This window comes from Lissotriton vulgaris, unplaced genomic scaffold, assembly GCF_964263255.1.
Source record: "Lissotriton vulgaris unplaced genomic scaffold, aLisVul1.2 SCAFFOLD_2224, whole genome shotgun sequence".
NCBI classification, from domain to species: Eukaryota; Metazoa; Chordata; class Amphibia; order Caudata; family Salamandridae; genus Lissotriton; species Lissotriton vulgaris.
Genome location: NW_028250818.1, coordinates 124,158 through 150,810, shown reverse-complemented (window position 1 = coordinate 150,810; position 26,653 = coordinate 124,158). Strand labels below are relative to the sequence as shown.

The 26,653-nt window shown below is 42.7% G+C and overlaps 1 protein-coding gene across 1 annotated transcript; it reads right to left on the bottom strand.

The window, feature by feature from the left end:
• Positions 1-9,278: 9,278 nt before the first annotated feature.
• Positions 9,279-26,424, bottom strand: LOC147663106 (olfactory receptor 5V1-like). The gene is made up of 3 exons (XM_086950675.1): positions 26,276-26,424; positions 19,864-19,909; positions 9,279-10,596 (listed from the first exon to the last, which is right to left on the bottom strand). Exon 3 carries the CDS (start codon positions 10,550-10,552, stop codon positions 9,626-9,628), a length of 927 nt encoding a protein of 308 aa, XP_086806801.1. The 5' UTR covers positions 10,553-10,596; positions 19,864-19,909; positions 26,276-26,424; the 3' UTR covers positions 9,279-9,625.
• Between the last annotated feature and the right edge of the window lie 229 nt (positions 26,425-26,653).

Sequence of the window (26,653 nt, the reverse complement as noted above, 5' to 3'; positions counted from 1 at the left end):
CTCTGAGGTCCATCGAGTTAGCTACTCACCCAGATCACTATGACACTCCAGTTGAGTGTATTGCTCAATGGTGTGGGGGCATAGAAATAACTGAATATTTGCAACAGATTGTAAAAGCAGCAACAAATGAGCTTTCTCTCATAGGGTGCACTGTGACGCAAGCAGCAGCATTTTAAACTTAATGTATATGCAATAATGGTGCTGCACAGACAGCAGCATTTCAGGCTTCTTGGCAACATATACCAGATAGAATACAGGTTAGAATGTGAGATTTCATCACACAGAGAAGAGGTGTACCTTAGGCACCAGGACTTGAAGCTTCACTCACACAAGCAGTAAAGGTAAAACACAAAAGTACCTTTGCAAGTTTCCCTCAAACATAAAAACAATAAGAGATGCAGTGAAAGCTTTTCTCGGCCAAGGACAAAAAAGGCACAATATATATATAGCAAGTATAACAAGCATTGGCAAAGCCAATAGGTCCCGCCTATACACGAGCCATTGGCTTTGGCAATGTGGTTTTGCCATGTTGTACACCAGTGTGGCTGCTGTCCAGCGTGGCTACAAGTTACTGGTGCTGAGTGTCCTCGAGTGGCATGGGGGAGTAGAGTGTCATATACTGGATTTGTTGGAGTAGGGTGTCATAGAGTCGAATAGGGGGAATTGAGTGTCATAGAGTTGAGTAGAGGAGAGAAAAGTTCTCTTTTTCAGTAGCAGAGAGTGTCATAGAGTGCAATGTCAGACTGCAGTGTCGTAGAGTGGGGCAGAGTGGACTGTAGTGGGGTGAAATAGGGTAGAGTGGACTGAGATAGCGGGATGGACTGGACTGTAGTAGACTGGGGTGGTTTTGATTGGGGTAGAGTGGGTTGGCATGAGTAGAGTGGGATGGATTGGATTGGGTGGGCTGGATTGGCATGGGGTGGATTGGAGTGGATTAGATTAGATTATAGTGGGGTGGATTGGAATGAGGTGGATTGGATTGGGTGGAAGGAACAGATTGGGGCTGGTAGATTGGATTGAAGTAGATTGTTCTGGGGTGGGTAAGGTGGATTGGAGTGGGGGGTGGATTACATTGGAGTGGGGTAAATTGGATTTGGGTGAGATGTAGTGGATTGGAGCAGTGTAGATTGGAATCGGTGAGGTGGGTTGGATTGAACCAATTGCAGTGAGGTAGAATGTTTTGGATTGGAGTGGGGTAGATTGCTTTGGATTGGAGTAGGGCACATTGAAGTGGGGCGGATTGGAGTGAGGCAGATTGTTTAGGATTGGAGTGGGGCTGATTAGGGTGGGGCAGACTGTTTCCGATTGGAGTGGAACAGACTTTTTTGGATTGGAGTGGGGAGGATTGTTTTGAATTGGAGTGGGGCAGATTGTTTGGATTGGAGTGGGGCACAGTATTTTGGATTAGAGTGGGGCAGATTGGAGTGGGGAAGAGTGTTTTGGATTGGAGTGGGGTAGATTGATTTGAATTGTAGAGGAGTGGATTGTTTTGGATTAGAGTGGGGCAGAATGGAGTGGTGCAGATTGTTTTGGATTGGAGTGGGTCACATTGGAGTGGTGCAAATTGTTTTGGATTGGGATGGGGCAGAATATGTTGGATTGTAAGTAGCCGATTGTTTTGGATTGTAGTGGGGCGCCTTGGAGTGGGGTGAATAGGAGTGGGGCTGTCTGTTGTGGATTGGAGTGGGGAAGACTGGAGTGCGGTTGACTGGATTAGGGCATATTCGATTGGGGCTAATTGTTTTGGATTGAGTGGGGCAGATTGGAGTGGGGCAGATTGTTTTGGTCTGAAGTTGGACAGATTGTTTTGGTTTAAAGTGGGGCAGATTATTTTAGATTTAGTGGAGCAGATTTTTTGGGATTGAAGTGGGGCAGATTATTTTAGATTGAGTGGAGCAGAATGTTTTGGACTGGAGTGGGGCAGATTGTTTTGGACTGGAGTGGGGCAGATTGTTTTGGACTGGAGTGGGGCAGATTGTTTTGGACTGGAGTGTGGTAGACTGGTGGGACAAACTGTTTGGGATTGAGGCGGATTGGAGTGGGAAGATTGTTTTAGGTTGGAGTAGGCTAAATTATTTTTATTGGAGTGGGGCAGGTTGGAATGGGATGTATTGAAGTTGTGGACATTGTTTTGGATTGGAGTGGAGGGGATTACAGTAGACTGGATTGGAGGGGTGGATTGAAAGGTAATAAACAGTATTGAAGGGCATTGTACACAATGCACAGTGAAGATGTCAGGGATTGTTTTCATTGTTGTGTATTGACTATATCAAACTGCTCCTGGTCTTATTTTTTTAGTGAAGAAAACCCTTTCCACATGTGTTGTCTATTGGGTGCATTTTTAGTAATTTAACCCGACATCCGGAGACTTGTAAAGAGCCGGTCCATTGAGCCGTTTTTTGTAGACGCATCAAGACGTAACAAAACAATTGTGTTTTCACATACAAGAGTTTAGTGTTGGTGTGCACATCATTTGTAAATGTTTCTGAGCGCGGGAACTGGGTCGCTGGTGGATAGGCTGATTTTGATTTGCCTGTGCGCACACACTTTTGTTCTGATGAAGCTGGGATTAAAACTACCGAATAGTGTTTTATTTAAATACATTCTTGAAGCCTACATAACCAAATGAAAAAGAAATTAAGTGTGGCAATCTAAAGCTATAACACTACATTAAGGAAGAAGACTGTACTTGGCGGTTGCTTTAGGGGAGGGACTTTAGTAAAAGAGGAAAGACAAAGGCATGCCTTAAACCAATGAATTAAAAGAATGATCAAATGACAATGTGGCCAGCAAATAGGAAGAACGGGGTGGAAAAAGAAAAACTTCAAGTCCACAGACTGTCTACAGCAGGTCTCGTAGAGACAGCGCATGCACTGTCTAGCTCGACCTAAATAAAACAAGTTGCACTCAGGTATTTCTCGACCAACTCGTAATGCAGTGACAGCATCAAACTTGATTCGATTAGGAAATCATTTATTGTAGAGAGTGCACAAGACTAAAGACACTCAGCAGCGCATCTTGAGTAGCGATTTTAGGCAAAATGCCTGGGTGTTTGAGATAGGACATGAAGTGTGGACTTGACAGCATGTAAAACACTTATCCTTTGTTATTGAAGCAACTGTTTTGACAGTTTATTAAGACAATAATCCTTTGAAGTTGGAGTTACAGTTTTGGCCCTAAAGAGTAGTGGTGGGAACGACTCCTTGCAAGACTTTTGAGAACATTGTGCACGTAATATCTTGTAGTCAACACTGTGTTGAGCAAGACTGGAAACTGTGAAGTGACTTTGTAAGAACATTGAACGCATATCATGTGTTTGCTCAGCACTTGAAAAACTTAGTGTTCTTGAAAACTGGAAGTTTTGGCCCCTATTCAATGGTATGTCATGAAAAACAAAAATCTCGACACCTGTTATGATGTGCATTGTGACTGAGAAGAGATAACACATGTTCGCTTTTGTGTGCTTGAGCGTACATTAGCTAATTGTGCCTATTCATAATGCAGCTAGTAAATGTGGATGCTACGCCCTGCTTTAATCTAAAGACACCCTGTTATGTTGCATTCCTCCTAGATGCACTCCACCAAATGAAATACATGCAGTGGCTCAGTGTGGTTTGTTTTTCTTTTCTCCTCCATCCCCCCTTAATTCGGTACAGTGCGTCTTCTCTTGTCATTGCTACCACAGTTAGTTCTCAAGGGGAGTTGGGTCCAGACGTCGCCCCATCAGAATTTCTGGAGTTAAGCATCAGATAGGTAACCTTAGTGATGCCAGGCATTTTTCTGAAAGGCTGTGAGGACCAAAGCAATACTTTGCGTCTTCAGATTCTGCCTAGGGTCTAATTAATTCCAAACATAAGCGTCTGGGTTTATTTCAACCCTATGTAAGTCTGTCTCTCACAGCTTTATTCTTTGATGTCTTTACATCCGGCTGTACTGTCTTTGATGCACTCATAGCTTCTTTACTGCCTGTAGTGATGCTTTCTCCCTATTCCCTTCCATCTGTGACCGGTTGTGACACTTGCAGCTCAGGCTGAAGGACAGCAAGTTCAATTCCACCTCCTCCCTCTGAATAGCCCCGCCTCCCTTAATTCACTCCAGTAAAGTAGGGGAGGGCCTGCTTTTAACCTGAAGAAGAGGGGATATGGGATTAAAGCGAGAAAAGACTCGTTTCCAGCAGGACGGTTGGTAGAAGAGCTGGTAGAAGAGCTGGAGAAAACAGAATGCAGAGATTATCAGATAATAGAAGAATGTCCATTAAAACAAGTAGGTACTACAAAAATACTTGGGGCGACTTCCCTTGTGTGAGGTGAAGCATCACCGTAGCTATCCCAGAGGAACACCTGGAAACTGCCGAGAGCACTGGAAATCGGAATAGTAGTTTCCAAATTAAACGAAGAAAAACTAAGTCAGGTCAAAACATGGATTCCTAATTGATTAAGCTAAAGGACAAGGGATAACTTGAGCAATTTTGAAAAAACTGTTACTGAGTCTAAAACCGAGACTAGCCCACAAACAAATGCAGAGGTCAGCAGAGGGAAGCGGGAAGAAGTAAGTGAGGGAGTCTGAACAAATGATGTTGCCGCACAGGAGTGTGTGCATTCACAAACCCTTATAGGGCTCTGCCGTCTCTGACCTGGACGTCAACTACCACTCCTCTGGTAGCTGAGACAAATTTAAATACAAAAAATAAATAATGTTAATTAGAGTTAAATAAGACATAATTCCCACCCATAGTATAAAATATATATTTATCTGTTATGCAGCAAAACTATTTTAATTTATGTATAGATCAATATAAAATGATGTAAATATTTAGGGGCTAGATGTACAACAGTTTTTTGCAGTCGCAAACAGGAAAACGAGTTTGCGACAGCAAAAAAAAGGGTGCTAGCATGTACAAATACTATTTTGTGAGTCGTTGACTCGAAAATAGTGTTTGCGACTCTCGCTATTAGGAAGGGACGTGCCTTCCTAACAGCGAGTCTCTATGGAATGTACCATTGTATTGCAAATGCAATTGCGGCCGCAAAACACTTGCAGTTTACCACCTACTTCAAGTAGGTGGTATGCCACTAGCAAACAGAATGCAGTGCAATTTGCGACCCAATTACCTGAGACACTGTTGTAAATTCCAATATGGGAGTCGGAAACGACTTGAAAATTGGTAGGGTCGTACATCTGGCCCTAAATGAATTAAAAGTACATTAAAGTTCACATTTACAAAAAAGTTATTAATATATCTTTTAATGAACCAATATTTAAGTTTTATTTTTATGTAATTTTGAAAATTAAATTTCAATCATTTATATATTTAAAAAAAAGTTAAAACCGGTTCATTTATTTTTAACATTATTTCCAATTGACTTTTATTTTAGATCCCTGGAACCAGTATTTTATTTATTCATTTATTTATTTATTTTTGAGATTTATACAGTGCAAACAATTGCCCGTAGGCGTCTTGGCGCTAGAACCTTTGAAAGTATTCCCAAGGTTAGGCCGGTAACTATTCTTGATCAAACAGCCAGGTCTTTATCTTTCTGCGGAAATGCATCAGGGATGGACTGTCTTTGATGGAAGCTGGCAAGGAGTTCCATAATCTGGGGGCTGCCACTAGGAAGCGTCTATCGCCCCAGTTGACTGTTTTTGTTCGTGGTATTTGTAGGGTTTTTTGATTGTTAGATCGGAGCGATCTTATGGAGGATTGGTATCTGAGTTGGGATTTCAGGAAATGTGGACCAGAGTTGTGCAATGCTTTATAGAGTATGCATAGCGCTTTAAACTTGATCCTGTTTTGAATCTTGAGCCAATGGAGAACTTTGGGATCCCAGACAGGAGACGGGCTGCAGCATTCTGGATGGTCTGCATTTTGTTGGTCACTCTTGCTTGGGCGTTGATGAATAAGCCGTTACAGTAGTCAAGAGATGACAACACGAGGGCGCTTACCAGCGTCTTACCTGCTGAGGTTGGTAGAAACGTGTTAATAGCAACAAGGGGCCCCAACTCAGTCAACAGGGGACCTCGGGGAACAATTCTTTCGAACAACAGTGGTCCCATGCACATACAAATAAAGGACAATAAATATAGACGAAGTCAATTCTATATTTAGAATGACATGTCCAGTCGGACAGAGGTCTTTCAAGTTTACTTAATAAACAGTATTATCACAGGATAAAACAAAGATACCTTCCACAAGTCCCCCTGTGTGGTACACAAGCCTGTGCCCAACACTTGCGGGGAGTGTACAGTTGGAGAAAGATAGGAAAAGTTTTTCAAGGCAAACAAGCGTTCTTATGTTCATATGTTAATTATACAGAACATATCAAACAGCACCATTACATCAATTTTAGCAATCAAAATACTCGTATAAGGTGCTTAAGCAAGTCGACGGCGTTTCGGTTCCCTAAAGGGGCATGGGAACCATCATCAGGACAAACAATACATTGCCTTTTATCGCTAACCCTCAAAATACCTGAAAGGAAAATTAGGGAAAAGTTGGGGAAAAAAAGTTACACAGGTTTAGAGGACAGAACACCAATAATTTCAGAACAAGTGACTCTCTGTGTAGAGTGCAACCAGCCGTGATCGGGGTGAAGAGGTGGTGGTTTCAGTACAGAGTGGGATCTAAGTTTGTTTAATGTGACACGGAACTCCCTGCCCGTCCACCTGCGGCTGACCCAGGACCACCTCGCCTTCAGGAAACAGCTCAAGACCTGGCTGTTCGAGCAGTAGCAGACCCCCCTCCCCACGCGCCTTGAGACCCTTCCGGGTGAGTAGTGCACGATATAAATGCCATGATTGATTGATTGATTGATAAGTCACTGGGTCACCTGGATTTGGGCAATCTCACGGAGGGCCAATCTTCGTATCCTGCAAGCGTTTTTACCTGCAGTTTGCAGGAGACTAATGCCACTAGTCTGAGGGTACTTTTGGCATCCACAGCAGTCCCTTTGGATGTGAGTGCCGAGTTTGAGCCAAGGATGAGAGTCATTAACACAGTTCCAAGTCTGTTGCCTCATGGTCAATGTTTCCCTTCTTTGCTTTGATGCAGTGAGCAAAGTCCTGTTTTTGGTGAGAGAGGGCTCCTCCTGGCCCTTCTTTGAAGTCAGTTCTTCAGATCTGAGGCCCTGGTGTCAGGGGTGTCCCTTAAATCCTGGATTTAAGGAAGTTAGGGATGTGGAGGCTTGTGGCAAAAGGGCAGCTAGCTCCTACACCTAATCCATACCCTGAGTTACCACATACGATGGGGAGGGCCACTTTTTGCTACCCTGAACGCTCTATTCTGCCATTCCTAAGAAGGCAGAAATCAACATTTTGTGTAAAGACTAGGCTGCTCTCCCTAGAAGAGTGGTCAGCATTGGAGGGGTATGCACTGCCCTGAAAATCTAATTTCCCACCTGTCCATGAGCAAATGTGCCTGGGAGCAAGCGGAGGGTTGTTTCCTCCTCTGGGGACAGCACAGAAGGGGATGGTGAAACCTTTGAACCTCACTGCCCTGACATGCCTATTAATTAGCCCGCCTGAGGCTGGGGGGTGTGACTTCCTTCCTGCCTGAGCCACACTACATGGCAGGAGCCACACTACCTGGCAGGAGGTCATAACCCTGTCTTGGTATGGGAAAGCTCAGGCTGACCTGCCAAAGCACCAAGAAGTTGGGGCAAACAGGTAGGTAACCTCTAAGGTGCCACCTGGGTAAATGCCAGGCGTCTCTCAACACCAGATGCGTGTCAAGGGAGAGAAGGCACATTGTTTGTCACCAAACTCCACATATCTAGATGGAACCATGTTGGAGCTATTAATTCAGGTCTGCCCGGTGCATGTCCATGTTACCCTTTGGACCGTCTATCACTTAAAGGGTACTCTAATTGAAAAGAGACTATAAAGCCATATAAGCATGACTGCACCTTAAACATAATTCAGCCTGCTTCCTGGGGAGCAGAGGCTTTCCTTAGGGCGTCCTAAATTATATTTAAGCTAGTCTAAGCTACTGTAAGTTAGTGCATTGGGATGTGCCACTCATGGTTAGGACACAGTGGAACTCGAGCCGTTTGTACTGCTCCAGCAGTCTGCACTGGCAGACCTATTATCAGAAGTTTGTTTGGGTCACCAAGGGTGGCACAAAGTCGTGCTGCAGTCCTGGGGATCCCGGAGCCATATATACCCTTTTTACCATTTATTAAGGACTTATAATGGCATAAAGTTTTTGGAAATTCAGAGAATTACCAGGTTGACAAATCAATTTTAGGAGAGAGCACAAGCACTGTGGTCTGGTTAGCAGGCTCCAGTACACTAACAGAGTAATATTCACCAGCATTGGAGGCAAAAAGAAAGTTGAAGAAGACCATACACCAAATGGCACTAATATATACTAGAATTATCAAGATTATAAAGCAAATATTAGCACACTCAATATAAGATTAGTTTAAAAACTAATCAAGTGACCCGTGATCAAGGAGTCATGCTGAAAAGCATTGGGCGAGATGCTGGAATCAAGGAACTGAATAAACATAGCATTGCAATCCGGTGTGGCAATGTGCGTCCTTTCCTAGTTTACAACAAGTGAAATTGTCTATGTAAATATATATATTTTTTTATAGATATATATAACTGTTTATATATATCCCGAAACGCATCATGGTGGCATCGGCAAAATAAAGTAATGCACTTAAAATTTCTTGGGTCCGCGCGGTCTTTTCAAGGTCTTTAAAGCAGCAAGGCGAGGTTGGATTTATATATATATATATATATATATATATATATATATATATATATATATATATATATATATATATATATATATATATATATATATATATCTCAACCAGTCACAAAGTAAGCAGGTACTCTTCCTGCATCACAGCCTACATTAAATGTTATGTTATGTTATACTTTATTTTAATAGCGCACAGCTACTCCAACGGAGTGTCCCGGCTATGACTGCTGTGAACTATGCTAGAACCTCTTTGATTTTTAAAATCATAATACCAACTTTGGTGCTCATAGTACTAGAAAAATCAGTGCTAGAATCTACCAAATTCTGGGATACACCCTCAGGTATAAATAAGAAGTATTCCTGCAAAACATTATTTGAATGTTAAATACATCTGTCATTTTGTGTCTTAAATACTATTTTGTATTCTTTGTCTTCCTCAGGGTGTTTTTAAACTCTTCATTTTTCAGGCTGTATATAATGGGATTACATAGTGGAGTTAGAGCAACATATAACAAAGAGAATACTTTGTTGTATTTTACTGAAGCCGTTGATGCTGGCCTCATGTACGTGGAACAGATAACTCCATAGAATAATTTAAGTACAGTGAGGTGGGAGGCACAGGTGGAAAAGGAAGCATTGATATTACTAAAAGACAAACTAACACTGTACTGGAAATTACTGTAGTGAAATCAACACTTTCATGGTCTTATCCCACTCAAAATGGAATTTTGGCACATCAAACATGAGGGGTTTGCATCATAAGAGCATGCAACACATGAAAATAGAACCGGAAATGTCAAGGGTATGTGGTATCAAATTCTGGAAAAAATCTTTGGTAATACATAAAATGTATACCTGCAATACATGCCCTGGAAGATAAAAAACACAAATTCTGTGTTGCTGTTTTGCTAAATGTTATTTTGTATTGTGCATCTTCTTCAGGGTGTTTTTAAACTCTGTGTTTTTCAGGCTGTATATAATGGGATTACATAGTGGTGTTACAACAACATATGACAGAGACAATACTTTGTTGTATTTTACTGAAGCTGTTGATGATGGTCTCATGTACGTAGAACAAATAACTCCATAGAATAATATAACGACAGTGAGGTGGGAGCCACAGGTGGAAAAGGCCTTGCGTCTTCCCTCTTTAGACCGGATTTTCAGGATTGTTGAGATGATGTTGATGTAAGATGCAATAGTTAAAGCAAAAGGTGCAACACCAACTAGAGTACCCGCGACGTAGATTGCTAACTCAACAGCACTAGTGCTGCTACATGAAAGCTTCATTACAGCTGCCACATCACAGAAAAAGTGGTTGATTGTGTGAGACCCACAGAATGAGAGCCTAGCTGTTAGTGTAATGTGTGGTATTGGATCAATAAAACTAATTAGCCAACATACGGCAGCCAATTTCATGCATACTACATCCTTCATGGTGGTCACGTACTGTAGAGGCTTGCAAATGGCCACATATCGATCATAAGCCATGGCTGTAAGAAGCAAGGATTCCGTAGACACCATGTAACTGAAGAGAAACATCTGCAGAAAGCATCCACTTAGAGAAATGTGTGTTACCTCCAGAAAGAAGTGAGCCAGCATATTTGGAAAAATCATTGTTGTGTAACAGATGTCCAGAAAGGCTAAGTTTGTAAGGAAAAAATACATTGGTTTGTGCAGTTGTGTGTTGGAATAGACAACCACCATGATAAGAAGGTTCCCCACAAGTACCAGCAAGTAAATCAGCAAAAAGGCCAGAAAAAGTGGAACTAGAAGATGTGGGAAATCATAAAAACCCACAAGAGTGAACTCAGCTGCTAAAGTTTTATTTTCTCCTTTCATGTGTCCTCGAATGCAGTTTGCCAGAGTTGGGATATCAAGAATATCTGCAAATAAAGAAAAGAAGGAAAGTCAATATGCAATGCGCACTGTTTTGGGAGTGAACTGTATGTTGTGTTTTTGCGTTCACAGTTCACATATTTACTATCAGAAAAAAAACTATTTAATTTGTAACACAACATAGGTGACAAGCACGCCATTCCTGGTGTGTTCCTATTTAACTTTCTTTTTTAATTTTTCATGAGGCAATGATTAGGCTGCATGATGTCTATTGCTACTTTTGCTGCCTATTTATGCTATAGATTTTAGCTGTAACTGTTCAAAACGTGTCTAGAAGATACAATCACTTTAGCGCACCCACCAATAATAACATTTCTAAATCGTTGCAAATTAGATGATGGATGTGACCCTAGGTATTACTTTAAGGGCTGACAGCGTTCGATTTATGTGTTCCTGACCATTGATTGGGCCTAGCAAAGCGGTTGTTAAAAGCAAATACACAGAGAGTAGGCTTTGGGTCACCCCTGTCATTTGCTGGGTATAGAGCTATCATCCTTCAACCATTGCTCACTTGAAAAGTCTTTCACACTTTGCCTCAGCCCACAACAAAGGGCCCGATTTAGAATTAGGGGTACCGGTTACTTCGTCACAAACTTGATGGACATCCTGTCCGCCGAATTACAATTCTGATAGGATATATTGAGATCGTAATATGCCAATGGGATATCCCTCTTGTTTGTGATGGAATAACCCCATACTGTAAACTCTAAATCAGGCCCAAAGTTTTTTAAACATGACCTTAGTAACATTCCTGCCCAACCTTCCTCCACCCTGGATAGAATGGCACTAGTAAGCTAATAGGCAAATCAGTTGTTATGCGTATCCTAAAAGTGGCACAAATTCTTATCATAAATTGATCAACATTGTATTATAGTAAATCAAGCACAATTGGTTTAAGGATCAGGGCACATCCTGAACTCACCTATCTGATGGTGCTCTCAAATGTGAAGATGAAGAAAAAGGAGGCTCAGGGAAATAAAATATTTTCCTATGATCACATAATTTGCCAGCATGGCAGCCGAGATTGATCACTGTTTTTTGTTGTACACTGTACAGTTCAGCCCATAGAGGAGTATATTTTTCTGTCTCCCATTTGACGTCAACAGTGGTTGTCTTCAGTACCTAGGGGCCGATTCTGATGGCGGACGGACCTGAGTCCGTCCGCCATCATTAAGTAGGAGGGACCGTCTGCAGGGGCAGCGGCGGTCCCTCTGTGCAAATTAGGATGTGACCGCCACCCTGGCGGTCACATCCTGTATTTTGATCATTGCGGCGGGTGCTGCTTGAAGCAGCACCCGCCGCAATGATAAAAATGTAAGTTTTGCATTTGCATGCACAAAGCGGAAGGCACCGTGCGGTGCCTGCCGCTTTGTGCAGGCAAATGCAGGGGGGTACCATAGGTACCCCCCATGTGCACCCCCACGCATCCTTGACCCCGGGGGGCCCGCAACGGGCCCCCCCACAAAAATCCGTATGCCTTTGCACGGCGGAATGCCGCCGTGTAAAGGCATGTTCCTCCAGACATCCTAATATGGCTGGCGGTGTCTGATAGACACCGCCAGCCATGTTAGTGCTTTTCCGCCGCGGACGGGAGGCTACCGCGGTGGAAAAGCTGCGGATTGAAAAACGATCCCCCAGCCATCCTAATTTGGTGGGGGGTCTTTTTCAGTCAGCTGCAGTTTTCCCGCATCCTCCGGGTCGGCGGTGACTTTCGCTAGCCCGGAGGATGCGGGAAAACAGCCATCATAATCGGGCCCTTAGTGCATGAGGCCAGTCACCTAAAAACAGCTCATGTTGAACTTGGCAGCCCACAAAGACTTTGAGCTGAGCTGGTGCCAGGGTTCTAGCAGGAGCCTGATTCAAGCTGTAAGTGTCTCGCCCACCTCTAGAAAGCAAGCTGCAATGAAACCCCCTTCATAATATATACAGAGTGTACAACAGCTGTGCAAACCTCACCCCGGGTAAGGGCAAAATGTGCTGCAGCGGAGGATGTCTACCTTACAAAATAGGTGCAAGACAGTAAAAGATCAGCACCTCAATCCTCCTTTGCAAAACATGCACACACTGATGGCAGTGGTGAACGAGTAGGTGGTCAAACCTGAGAAGGAGCATCATGGTATGTGTCAGATTTTAGAGCAGTCCTTGATTTAATCAGAACGGTTCTTTAAATGCTTTGATGCTTCCAGGAATACTATTTGTGAATGAAAGGCAAAGTTATAATGAATAAACCTGTGTTACACATAATGGAGCCCACTGGTGCAGATATACAGTATGCAGGCAACAATTCTGAGGTAAATAAATTAGAACACCAATCAGTGTTATTGTGACAATGCAGTTGACTATTACTGTTGCAAAAATTACATTATAGCTCCAAGCTGTAACACAAAATAAATTCAGGGATCTGGCCTGAGACTAAACTTGCGTTTTAAACAATTATTTTGTTGTATCGATCTTTTCAATGTATCTGACTCAGGAAATTTGTTCAGAGGCTTTCTGAAGGAAATGAAAATGTATCCACACTACATTAAATAGAAAAACGTCATGAACTGGATAAAAAGATAAAATCAGTAGCACTCCTTGCTATTTCTCACATTTGAGAGACGCTGGCAGGTTACACACAGATACCATACATGCAAAATGCCCCGATTCAGACGGGAGACTACAGATTTCAAGGCTCTTTTCCTACCTCCCGATTCCTGTATTCAAAGTTTTGTAAAACTGGCAAAATAAAATGTTGATGCTTGTCAAGTGCCCTCCAATCTCCAACTCCAAGAATTACCTCTAACATCAACAGTTAATGTGTTTCAGCGCGCGCAATGAAATTCGATTTATTTATTTTTTACTTACATTACTCCGGTCGGCCGTGAGTCGGAGTTTACTACCCTCCCCCACCCCACCCCACCCCACCACCCAACGGAACTCCCTCCACGCACCGCACTGCTGAGGCACTTTAATTTTCATGCGGTGGTCTATTGTTGCTCACCCTGAAGGGTCAAATCCAGGACAAGCTGCCCCTGTCCTTCCTGCTGCAGCCTGGATTTCTAAGGCCCCCTTTTGCTGCACCCCTATCAGGGTCTCTGATCAGCCACACAAGTCTCTCTGCACCAGCACGTGCAGTTCGGCTTAGCTCCTGTGCACGCGCACTTAGCTGGAGGATAGCGCACATGCCCTGCCCAACCAGGAACTGTAATCCCTCGCAGCCTAAGAGTCAGTTATGCAGATTTCTTACTGTGTCCTGGAGTGCAATGTGTGAAATTAAAATAATAAGATGAGATTTTCTTTTTATTATCACACAGTTGCTGTCAGACTGGACCATCTTGCCAGGGGGCCCGTTGGGAGATGGGCTCACTGGATAGTTGCACATTGAGCCCATGACCTATATCTCTCTTCTCCAAGCTTCCTGCCTTGCTACCCTCCAATCAAGAATTTAAATTGGCTTATTTTTATATTATTAGGAATACTCACATGTTTTAGATTGTAATTTTATAGAATTGCACATAAGTGAACAAAAGTAAGAAATATACTTCCATGGATATTAAGAAGGATTTTTTATGGTAGCCGATGAGGTCCATCTTTCCCGTTGGTACCCCTTGCCCCTCCTACTCTTGTTCTCAGGAGTCATAAAAGCAGAGACAGGAACACAAAGTAAACAATGTTTTTACAGCCTTTTTTACTTACTGCTTTGCTGGCCTTAAGATTCTATGTACTTTACCACTGCTAACCAGTACTAAAGTGATTGCTCTCTCTCCTTCAAACTTGTTGGGATAGACTTATACCCTATTGGCATATTGAAATTACTTGTAGGTCCCTGGTAAAATTATGCTACTGGTTCCCACAGCCTGGAAATTACATGTTACTAGTGGGGCTGCAGCAGTAATTGTGTCACTCACTTAAGTACCCCTTTTAACACCTTGCGCGCTAGTGGTTTTCCCGCTGAGCACTGGGTTTTTGAAACACCTGTGTTACATGACGAGCTCAGCTCGTCATGAGTGTACGAGAGGCGTAACTCATGACGAGCTGAGCTCGTCATGAGCATAGAAGGGGTTAACATGTCTCAGGCCTGCAATTGTAGTCTGTGTATGCAATTTTAAACTGCCTTGCAATCTGGAAAAATAAACCTTTTGTAAGGCCCAATCCTTCACTTTTTTAATACATATAACTCCTCCTCAGGCTAGGTCCTGGACAGCCAAGATGGCAAGCACATTCTACTTAAAAAGTAGTACTTAGGTTTTACATGTCCCAGTAGTGAAAAATTCTTAAATGTGTTTTTCACTACTGCAGGCCTACCTCTCCTATGCAATCGTATTGGAGTTACCTATTACCTTTAATAAGTGATAATAGGAGCAGGTAACTAGTTCATGTTTGGTGTCTTTGCAGTTGGAATTAAAAATCCTTCCTCACGGTGAAGTCGGAATTCAAATTAAAACTTTGAAAATGCCACTTTTAGAAGGTTGCCTTTTTCCCTCCTTAGCCATTTAGAGTAATTTTTACAACCTGTTTGGCTTTGCTTTTGCACTAAGCAACATGATGCAAAAGTGAAGCATACTTTAAGTCCTATTTTTTAAGACATGCAAATCGCTGCATTGCCTTACTCAGCCCTGGTTAGACATTCCATAGATTTTGACACATTCCCAGATTTACAAGACCTTGTAATACAGGGAATGTCAAAACATACAGGGAAAGGGGGGTCGTAGGGACAAAAATTATTTAAAGACCTCTCCTGGTTCGAGTACCCAGCTACAACACATGATTAACACGAGAGAACACCGGGGGATCTAAAAACCAACTTGTTTGGCAAACTATCCTTAACTTCAAAAAAGTGTGAGTTAGTGAACTAGTCACCCTAGATAGCCAGAGGAATGAGAGAGAAATGCAGTGACAGACCTACATGCGTGGGATCAATCCCATTCAGTACCGGTCAACAAGATCCAAACCAACCATGTGTGGATTACCATCCAATGGACTTCGTGATCAGTCATATCATATGGTTCACCAGTATATAATATGGTAGGTCCCTTGATCATCGAGACCATTTACCAATTACTCTGTAGTAGAGCTGGATCAAGTCCACAGGCACAGGCACAGGCATTCTGCCGTACACATTGAAAGTGGAAAAAGCCTCTAAGGAATAATTGTGTGCAGGTAGGTGACACTTCCTGCGCAAAAACAATCCCCCTACAAAAAAGACACCCTGGCACCATAGTTCAAGAGTCCCTGCATTGATGCTAGTCTGTATAACTGCACCAGCACAAGGGAAAAGGACAGGACTACCACATATTGGATACATATGGTGCCTGTCCATTCCTTTGATGTAGGACAGTGCAGCAAGGTAACTTCCTGTGCAGCCTTTCACCACTAACGTCATAAACATGGCCCTCATTGCCTGTCTCTGGGTCACAGGATTGGGTGTAGCTGACAGTTGGGTTTTGTGTATTCCTCTTAGAGAGACCCACATAAAAGAGAGCTTAGATGTTCCTGGATCGGCCATCATTGGCTGGATGGGAGGGTGGAACCTTACTTACTTTTGAATAGGCTGTGTCCTGTCTCCACACAAAGGGCTGCATATCCCTCTAACTTCCTGCAGTTAGTTTGAAGCCAGGGCACCTTTAAGGGAAACTTCTAGAAGCTTCTCCACTTTAAGGAAAAGCCAGGTATAAATATTGGACCTCTGACACCAATTGTTTATTACACATTTAGACCTATGGATACCCTGCTAGGTAGAAGGACTGTTGTGCTGCTGAAAATCCAGACACTCTGCTGGACTGCTGCTCTGAAATACTGGTGCCTTGCTGTGCAGACCTGCAACCTGCTGCCCTCTTGCTTGGGTGAAAAGGACTGGACCTTCATCTGTTAATCCAGGAATGCAAAAGTGACTCCAAGGGCTACTTGGCAGGCCACCTAACTAGAGCCTCAGGGGCAGAAGGCTACAACAACCTTGACTGCGGCACCTGGACCCTGCCATCTGGAAGTCCAACCCAGTACCAGACATTTGAAAGTGGGCCTCTGCTGCGAGGCTTCTCTCAGCACAAGGACTCTGCATTGACATCGCAACACACATTGGAACCGTCTCTAGGTGAATCTTTCCCAAGGCAGGTCCTCACAAATCTCTTGTCACCGGGAACCTGGACAATGACGCAGCTTCTCACTGATCTTTGGAATCAATGCATTGCTTCAACTGTGGCTCTCATCTTTGATGCCAGACTTCACATCACAAGCCCTCATTCATGGAATCCTCAAAGATGAAGAAGGTCTTGTATGGCAGGTTTGCAGCTTCTCAGACCCGATGCATTGCCTCAGCTATGCACTGCATCCTCGATGCGGGCCTCACAACACTCTGCAACCAGGATTTTAGATACTCTTGTTTATTGGGAATGGCAGTGTATCTGAGGCCGGCCCATGCTTCATTGTGGTCGGTCTGACCTTGTGACTCTGTCCCAGTCTGTTGCAACCAGATCCCACAGTTGGCGCCCTGTGTTTTTTGGTACTTTTTTCACTAAAGTCTTAAAACCTGCATATCTTTTGTTCTATTGATTGGATTTTTGTTGTTTTGGTCTTCTTTTATTTATAAACTTTCAGAAAATATTTTATTTTAATTGTAATGGAATTGTACTTGTGTTGTGTTTTAACTTTAACATTTGTAATGTTGCATTAATACTTTACACATTGGCTCGATGTTAAGCCCGACTGCTGTGTGCCTAGCTACTGAAGGGTTGTGCACACATTAAATTGAGTTTTTTTTGTGTTTTCCCCTGACATGTATTGTGGTTTCTGCTTGAATAGGCTTTCACCCCCTCAACCAGCATCTACATTTATCACAATGAGGTTTCATTTATTTACTGACCGAGTATACAAATAGGCATCATGTCCTGGCATAATAGTTTAAAAGAGCTCTCCTACTCTTAGCACAAGAATTTTACTTGGTCGTTTTTTTAGTGTGGTACATTTTATCAGTCAGGTACGTTTTTTCTGCAGCACAAATATTTGTAAGACTCAATCCTCTTACAGGTGCATGCATGAACTGTTGCTAAGGAAAAATAGTTGTCTTGATTACTTCTGCAAATGGATAAAACATGTTTTTTGGGGAGGGGACAGTTAATTACTAAGATGCATAAATTGAATCCTAAGAAATTAACCAAGTAGCTATTTAACTTGTTCACATAGCCTCTAAATAGGTAAAGTAAATCTGTAGTAGCCAGCTGTAAGACTACATGACCCACACAAAATGTTTACAGTCTCAGCTTACAAATTTGAATAACTACCTTATGGGTCCGAATTAGAACTTGGCGAATAGGGTACTAAGTCATAAATGTGGTTGGAGTAATCTGTTCATCAAACACATGGTCTGATATACTTTACACCACCAAGAAAAATATTGCAGTAACAGACAAAAAAAAAGAAAAATGATCACCACTCCCTGGGAGGAGACTCCCAAGGTGTGGGGATCATGAGTTTATTTTTTTCAATAACAAACTCTAACTTTCGGTTTTTAAAGGTTGGCCTAGATCTGCTGCTTAGGCTCCAATGAACACTGAGTAGGTCTTGCATTTGTCTGCCTAAAAATCCAATTTCATCTGCTGCTGGACAGTGGGTGGTTGTGCTCAAGGATGGGAATGGGCCTTTGGGATTGTATTTTAAAGCTTGGCTGCTTCTTCTCTTCTTATTGATACATGCTGTGACAGCTACTCTATTGATACATTACGAGCTATCTCATCTTCTCCAATTGTAATTTCAAAGACAGTAAACAACTGTGATTGCTTTGTTATGCTGTACTAAAATGGTAAATAAAGTTTAAAAAAACACCCAATTTCATCAGCTGTCAACAAAAAGATAAGCAAACAAAAAAAATTATAATTTCTTGAAAAGTCATAGAACCAGCACCACAGCCACTTTCTCCTGTGCCATGTCACATGACCCGGGAGTCGTTGACAATTGAGCTTTGTTTATTCCTCCGAGACAGTCACAAACAATAGGGAGTCTAGGTGGGCCTGGATGGGCCATTGCTGGCAGGATAGGAGGTAGGGACTGTGCACAGCCCTACTTACACATGAATAGGCTTTGTCCTTCCTCCACCAAAAGGGTTCTAGTTAGTCTGGAGCCAGGACAGGAAGGGAAGACCTCTGCACACTTCAAAGATGCTTCTTCAAAGTGTCCCCCACTTCAAAGAAACCGTTGGGCCTCCTATTCTACCACTTTAGTGCACTTCTGGACCGGTGAATACTCTGCTAGGGAGAAGGACTGCTGTGCTACTGAAGGACTGCTATTCTGATGGACTGTTTCTCTGGAAAAACATGCTTTCTTGCTGTGCTGGCCAGCTCCCTGCTGCCCCCCTGCCCTCGGTGAGAAGGACTAGTCCTGCATCACTTGCCCCCCAGAACCGGAGTGACTTCTAGGGCTGGTGGCTGACCTCCTGATTTGAAGTCTCAGGTACATAAAATGCTTCTCACTATCCTGCTTCTGCATCTGAACTCTGCAGTCTGTGAATTTGCCCTGTCAAGTGGTTCCATCTCAGTCCTTGGAAGTAGGCCTGAGGTGCTTGGTTCAGTGAAAGCCATGCATCTTCTTTGAAAGTGAAACATCAGTGCCGTTGTTTTGATCGGAACCCTTAGCATTGCCCCTTTTGCATCATCAGAACAGGGGCCTCATCCCTGCTGTGTGGCAGGACTCGACACATCGCCTTCGGAACCACCACTGCTCGACTCTTGAGGTTTTCGCATCACTGTTGAGGGCAGCCTTGACAGCGATGCAGAGAACTCCACATCGCAGCCTCTGTGGTCATCAAGGCCAGCTCAATCGCCACTGATGGGCAGATAAGGACATCACTGTGAGGATCAACACTGACTTTCTGCTTTAATACCAATGTACTGCTGGGGCTGCATCCTGCTGGTCAACAGGATTTTCAATGGTGACACGACTAGGGTAAAGTGCTTTTGCTTAGCAGGACAAGCCTGTTTCATGTAGCTGCGGTGCACTCCATCACGATTGGCCTGAACTTTTGACTTTGTAGGTCCAGCGTGACCAGATATCTCATATTGGTGCTTTGTGCTTTTTGGTGCTATTTTTGGGATGTATCTTTATTTTTAATAACACATGTAACCATGGGCAGAAAGAAAATGCCCAACTTCTAGACTTTATCAGAAAAGAAAAAAGAGTGAATGCAAGGTTACTTTGAAGAAAGGAAATAAAGTAATCAAAATTATGACTAAATGAAAACAAAGAACAGTAAACAAAAAACCTATTTATGTTCTCTTACTCACCTTTATTTTATTTTCGACCAAAGAACTGTCCTAGTTTGCATTGGACCTGGGAGAAGGAGAAGAGAAGATTTAAAAACACTCCTAATTCTGTAAACCCCACCCAACACAAACAACATTTAACTTCTCAAAGAAAGTTTTTCTTCAGAGAGGACTTCTAAACTAACTAATTAAACAAATTGTGGTACTCAAATCCATTGGATAAAACTATCCTGGGAGATGAAGAAGTAAATATTTTACAACAGCACAGATTCAAGAGCCCAGTTTGCTAACAGTCGTAAATTGTGACTCACTATGATTGGATGCTTTCACAGGGCCGGTGGACAGCAGGCTCCCATGCTTGTGATCGCATTTATACAAAGGAAGCTGCAGCCCATTTTACATAAAGGAAACTACGAAGGAAGGAATGTGCTGTCTCCTCAGGTTTCCAGGTATAACATTAAACATTGTATTTATGTCATATGCAGAAAAAAAACATGCATGTTACACAATATTTTTTAAACAACATTATTTTTGTGCAATTTGCTTTTATTAATAGAAATCATAAAAAAGAGGTGTAATTCACAAATATATACTACCATTACAACAGCCTTCTTGAGGGAAAAAAGGAAAGGGATATGAAGGTCTAATTGCTAAAGTGATATTATTTCAAAAGGGTTAAGCTTGGGGTTAGAGCCTTCAGTGGACTACACAGTCTATGATTTAAATTGACTCGTTTGCTTGGTAGATCACACATCATCCTTATTTACACACCATGTCTATCTTTAAGGAGCCATTGCTCCTGAAACAAGCATTTGTAAAGTCCAATAGGTTTGGCCTTTTAACTGGATGCGCAAACCAGACGATTTGACATGCTTAATGCTTGTCTTTAACGTCTAAAACTCCATGGGAGAGCATGTGTTTCCTCGTTCTTCATGCACCTATCACCCTTTCTCTATTCTTTTTATCTCATACTCCACCAGTCCCGTTCAGCTGATGCTCCTGTTTTTAGTTTGCAATGACATGCATGCTCTCCAGTCCCACACCCTGCCCCACAGTAGATTTGAATTAATTGTTTTTTATTAGCGCCCCGCAGCTGCCGAATGCTGCCGGGCCTCTCATTATATTTTTCACATTATTCTGTACTTTCACAATAAACTCAAAGAAGCAAAATGGCTGCAGTTGCATCATGAGAAAAATGTGCATGCACCCCAACATACGAGCTCTGTCATCTGCACCATGAGGTCCAAGACAATTGACTGCCTTGGCTGCTGGGGAGGTTTACTCCATTGATCCAGCTAGAAACAGCTAGACCCAAATTTGGAATTCTGTAATTTTGTTTCCGAAAACTAGTTGCCATAACAGTTTCCATTAGTATTTGAGAAGCCAAGGAAATTGCCAATAAGGATCCTCTCTGCATAAATTGGCCACAAAACATACATTTGACACCAATAATCCTATTGAACCAACACTTAATGGACATGAGATGACTGAACAAAAGCATCGCGTGGTAGCGCACTATAGTTTGAAACAATACACTTTCCATCGAAATGTTCACAAAATTTGCACAGACATACAATTTTACTGATAAATCGGTATTGAAAAAGGTATATAGAGTTGAAATCTGGTTCAGTGAATATTTATCATATGTGCATCACCAAGTAAAGTGACTCGATATATTTTGAGCCTAGTAAAATCTAAATGTTCTTCAGTTTTTCTTTCCCGACTGCTGAAGGTGCACAGGTCACATTTTACAGGTATTTACATTTTGCAGGGTTTGAAAAGAATGACATCCACCAGCCTTTCATTTCACGCTCCCTGTTCCCAGCAAGATTGTCACATAATCCACTTTACTTTTATTTCTCCACCTGCAAAGTGTGAGGGGTTTGTCAACACCAATCCCCATGACAAGAAATACGCAGCTATTTATCTGAAGACATAGCCCCACGATTGACCTCTGTCTTTGAAATGCAGCAAATGTGACAAGATAAATACAGAATTGTAAGGCTTAAATGTTTGTGACCCAGCAGTGATCAGCTAGTGACCCACCAATGTGTTGCGGCCCCCAGTTTGGGGTAAACTGCTCTAGAGTCCCAGATGAAAGAAGTGCAATGTACCAGAAGACAACTCACAGCTCTTATCCAAGAGACTGAAAAGGCTATAGGAAGAAAGAGAATTTATTAGGAATGATTTAGCCAAACTGCCACTACATGAGGGGTGTTCCTTCCCATTTAAGATAAGCAGATGCCCTATACATCACGGCCCTTGAAGAGACACTGTAACCTTCCGCCTGGCACTAGAGTGTAAATCGGAGAGTGTACCAGGTAACACTGCTGTGAGTTCACTGTCGAGCTCTGTAGAATAAGATTACCTACAAACCACATAGTAAACCCCTGAACAATATTTTCGAGTCATACCTCCACGTCAAAAGATTTTAGAACATTCTGGTGTCAATTTGTGTTGGACTTTAAAACTACACCTTATTGTAAATAAAACTCCGGAAACATCTGTGTATTTTGTTTTACTCTACGGATAGGCATAACAGTGGCCACTCATCGGGCACTAGTGTGCAAGAAGCCCAGGAAATTGCCAATGAAGACGCTCTTTGGATTAATTGGCTGCGAAACATCAATTTGAAGCCAATTGTCCTATTAAATCAACACTCATTTTTAGTGTTCCTAGTGTTAGGTGAGCACTTTTCATTTAAGCTCGAGAGCAGTGCTTACCAAACTTTTTAGAACCAGGACCCAATTTTTAGAATGACAAACTTTTGTGACCTACCTGGCTTAATGGACTTGAGGCGGATGATTTTTTAATGTAACTAAAGCATAGCGTGGTAGTGGACTGTCATTTACAAACAACATCTTTTCCACTGAACAGCCAACTACAATTATAATGAAAAATCTGTAATGCAAACAAATGATAATGTCTGGAAATCCGGTTTGAGTGAATATTTATCAAATGTGTATCAACAAGGAAAGTGTCTGCATATATTTTGAGCCTATTAAATGTTTTCTTTCCCTAACGCTTGAGAATTACAAAAGTAAATGTGCCTCAGTTATGCTTTCCTAACCACAGTTCAAATGATACAGGTATTTACATTTTGCTGGGTTTGAAAAGAATGACCTCCTCCAGCCTTTCATTTCACACTCCCTGTTCCCTGCAAGATTGTCACATAATTCACTTTTATTTACTTTCTCTGACTGCAAAGTGTAAGGAGTTTGTAAACACCAATCCCAATGACAAATATTAAGCAGCAATTTGTCAGAAGATATAGCCTTACTATTGATCGCTGTCTTTGAAACGCAGCAAATGTGACAAGTAAAATACATACTTTAAAATGCTCAGCTGGTGACCCACCAGGGGGTCACAGCCCCCGGTTTGGGAAACACTGCTCTAGAGTCCTAGATGAGAGGGCTACAATGTACCAGGTGACCAATAATGGCTCTTATTCAAGAGACGGGAAAGGGTGTCAGAAGAATGATAATCTATTATGGAGGATTTATCCAAACTGCCACTACAATGCACATCACTAATGCCACCAAGGGAGCCAATCACCAGATGAGTTTACTAAGGAAACTTAAACCCTTCCATCGACTTAAAAATGGCTGTGCAAGCCTTAGTGCTACCAAGATTATACTATGGAAGCACCACTCTTTGTGGCCTTCCTAAATACAAGCTGGCTCCGCTGAGGGCTTCACTTAACACAGCAGCAAGACTGGTATCAGGGTCTTAAAGAAATAGCCCCATTTCTCCGACCTTGAAAGTGCCAAACTGGCTGCCCTATGAGGCAAGAATACAACTGAAGGTTGCCTGCATGACCCATAAAGCACTACATAGCAACACACCCAGTTACGTAGCTCTAAAGCTAGAACGATCCGGAGCATGCAAGACAGCAACAAAGCGCGAGTTCTTTACTTCTGAAACCACAATCCTTTCATGAAAAGAGAACTGGTTGCAGAGATTTTTCAGGGATAGCTCCAAAGATTTGGAACTCCTTACCTCCAGTGGTGCGGGGAATCTCTTCCTTTACAGCATTCAAAAAGGAGGTAAAAATACTCCTAATGAACAAATTCACGTCCTAAGACTTGATCCTATGCTGGCATCGAGTCACCAATACAATCCTCATATCACCGGCTACCTCTTGTGGATTGAAAGAGAACATTATATGTTTGTTTATTTCCACAATACTGACCTAAGGCTCAATAACTGTATATAATGTAATGTTCTGTTGCCCTCTGGGAACATCATGTGTAGTCCACTGGTCACCTATGTTATCTTATACCTATTATCTTATACTTTTTACCTCTTTTGTAAGTCATGACGAATATCAAATGCATGTATACTACCTCATTTCTTATGTCTTTTTAACTATATACTGTAAAGCGCTCTGATACCCTCGTGGGTCACTAGCGCGCTATATACAACCTTATAAATAAATAAAATACAAGAGAGATGTCCTTCCTATTTAAAATAAGCAGAAGCCCGGCTGACAGAGAGGTCCATAGAGGGTGTCACAACAAGGGATTGTCCCCAGTAGTGAGAGCTGCCTGGACAAAGCTTCTGATACAAGATCAATGTTTGCATCAGGAGAGAAGGAAAGTTCTACCTGAGACAAAGATGCAGTGTACTTTAGTCTACACCCCCCCCTCGACGTGACCCATTCACACCGTGTCTACAGCCCCCTGTACTCATGACTCGGTGGGGACACAGAGGGTAGCAGGAAGAAGGCCACAGACGGTCAGCAGAACAATTCTCCCACCAGAAAAAACATTATCTGACTTTGATACGCATGGGGTCTTTCCCCTCAAAGGATTTGACCCCAAAATGGCAACAAACATGGCCAACCAAGGAGTGTCGTCTCTGTGGTCAAGGGGAAGAGTCGCTACTACACTTTCTATGCACATGCTCTTTTTTATTGGAAGCCCGAAAATCCATTCTCCGGGAGGCTCTAAGGAAGGAACAAATAAGAACATGTAGAGCAGCGGTCATTAAATGTCTCGGAGGATCGTCAATTCCTCTGTCCTGTAGAGCCATAATACTATGGAAAATCGCAGCAAAAGAACTGGTAAAATGCGACCCTGCCAAGCAGCCAATTAATTAGCAGATTTTTCCCAAATGCATTGTTATATTCGTCATTATTTTTAAAATAATAAGTATCTCCTTATTCAGACATCAACCTCAAGCCTTTTTAGGTTTTTAAAAAAAAATGTATATTCTAAAGCATGGTTTTTTATGATGGTTGTCCATCCTTTTATGATTTTTTTAATGAATCAAATAAAAGTATATTTGACTTGACTACCTGAGACAAAGATGCAGTGCACTTTAGTCTACACCCCCCCCCCTCGACGTGACCCATTCACACCGTGTCTACAGCCCCCTGTACTCATGACTCGGTGGGGACACAGAGGGTAGCAGGAAGAAGGCCACAGACGGTCAGCAGATGTGTGTGGGTGTTTGTTTGATGTCAGCGCCTGCACTGCGGGGTGACACAGGGAGGCAATAACCGGGACCTTGAGGCCAACCCTGCAGAGGAGCTGGGACAAGAGACAGGACCATCACAGTCTACGAAGAGACACTGTAACCTTCCCCCGGCACTAGAGTGTGTACATCACGGTCCACGAAGAGACGCTGTAACCTTCCGCCGGGCACTAGAGTGTGTAAATCTGTGAGTGCATCCGGGAACTCTGCTGTGTCTTCACAGCCCTGCTCGGTGGAGTGAGATTATTCACAGGGCACAGAATAAACACTTGAATGATATTTCCGAGTCATGGGACATTCTGGTTCCATTTGGGATTGCACTTTACAACTAGGGCTTAATGTAAATGAAAACTCCGGTCAGTTGTATGATTGTGTGTATTTTGTTTTGCTCTATTTTTGTCTCACTCAGAGTTCCAGATCTGTTACTCTCTATGGAGGTCTTCAGTGCCCCAGGGCTGTTCATCGGAGACAAACCCCAGAGGCAGAGGATAGGGGTCTGCAATGGAGAGCCCTCGTCCCTGGGACAACATATGTGAACAATAGCGCCTGCCACGGTTGGCAACTCCCACAGGCGCTCGAGAATAAGCATAATATTCAAAAACACACAAGTGTTCCTGTAGGTCCCACACAGCCGTCCCTGTGCTGCTGGAAGAGGTTTGGAGGCTGGGAGCTGCACAATAACATCTCCTCACCAGGGCACATGTGACAGTCCGACTTTGCAAACACAACAAATACGTTCAGAGAAAAACATTTAAAGGGCCCCCTTAATATCTATTCTCTGCCCAAATTTTTTCAAGTTTATGGGGGTCTGCAACTGCCCCCCATGCCCCCCAATGCCACTGGCACGTTCTTAAAACCATCTTATGAACTGTATTTAAAGAGGACTGTGTTATTTACAGATACCTGGCGATAAAACAATGAACAATCTACACAAATCTCAAACAGGGGCGTTAACCTTGTGGATGAAAAGAGGCCTCGTCTTCGAAAACTGAATCCTCGACGCTGCTGGAGTCCATCGGTCCTAAAACAAGCCTCAGCAGCAGCGGTGGGGGGTCTGCAGTGGAAGCTGCTGAGCACAGACACAGAAGAAGAGAAGGAACACGATTTCCAACCAACATGAACACTGCTCTGAAAATGAAGTAAGAGATACAAGACCATAAAGAACAATTATAAGACAAATACAACGTTGGAGATAAAAAAGGAACTCAGGCAGGATAACACTGTGTTCCGCTCATGTCCCTGTTCCAGTGGTGCAGCACTTTTATACCTGTCTTTCCTTGTTTTGTCTAAGCCTTGTGTCTCCAGGGATGTGATCCTTAAAGATCGAGGTGGA

Coding starts and splice junctions, on each gene's coding strand:
- LOC147663106 (XM_086950675.1), bottom strand. CDS start 10,552: ATGAAAGGAGAAAATAAAACTTTAGCAGCTGAGTTCACTCTTGTGGGT.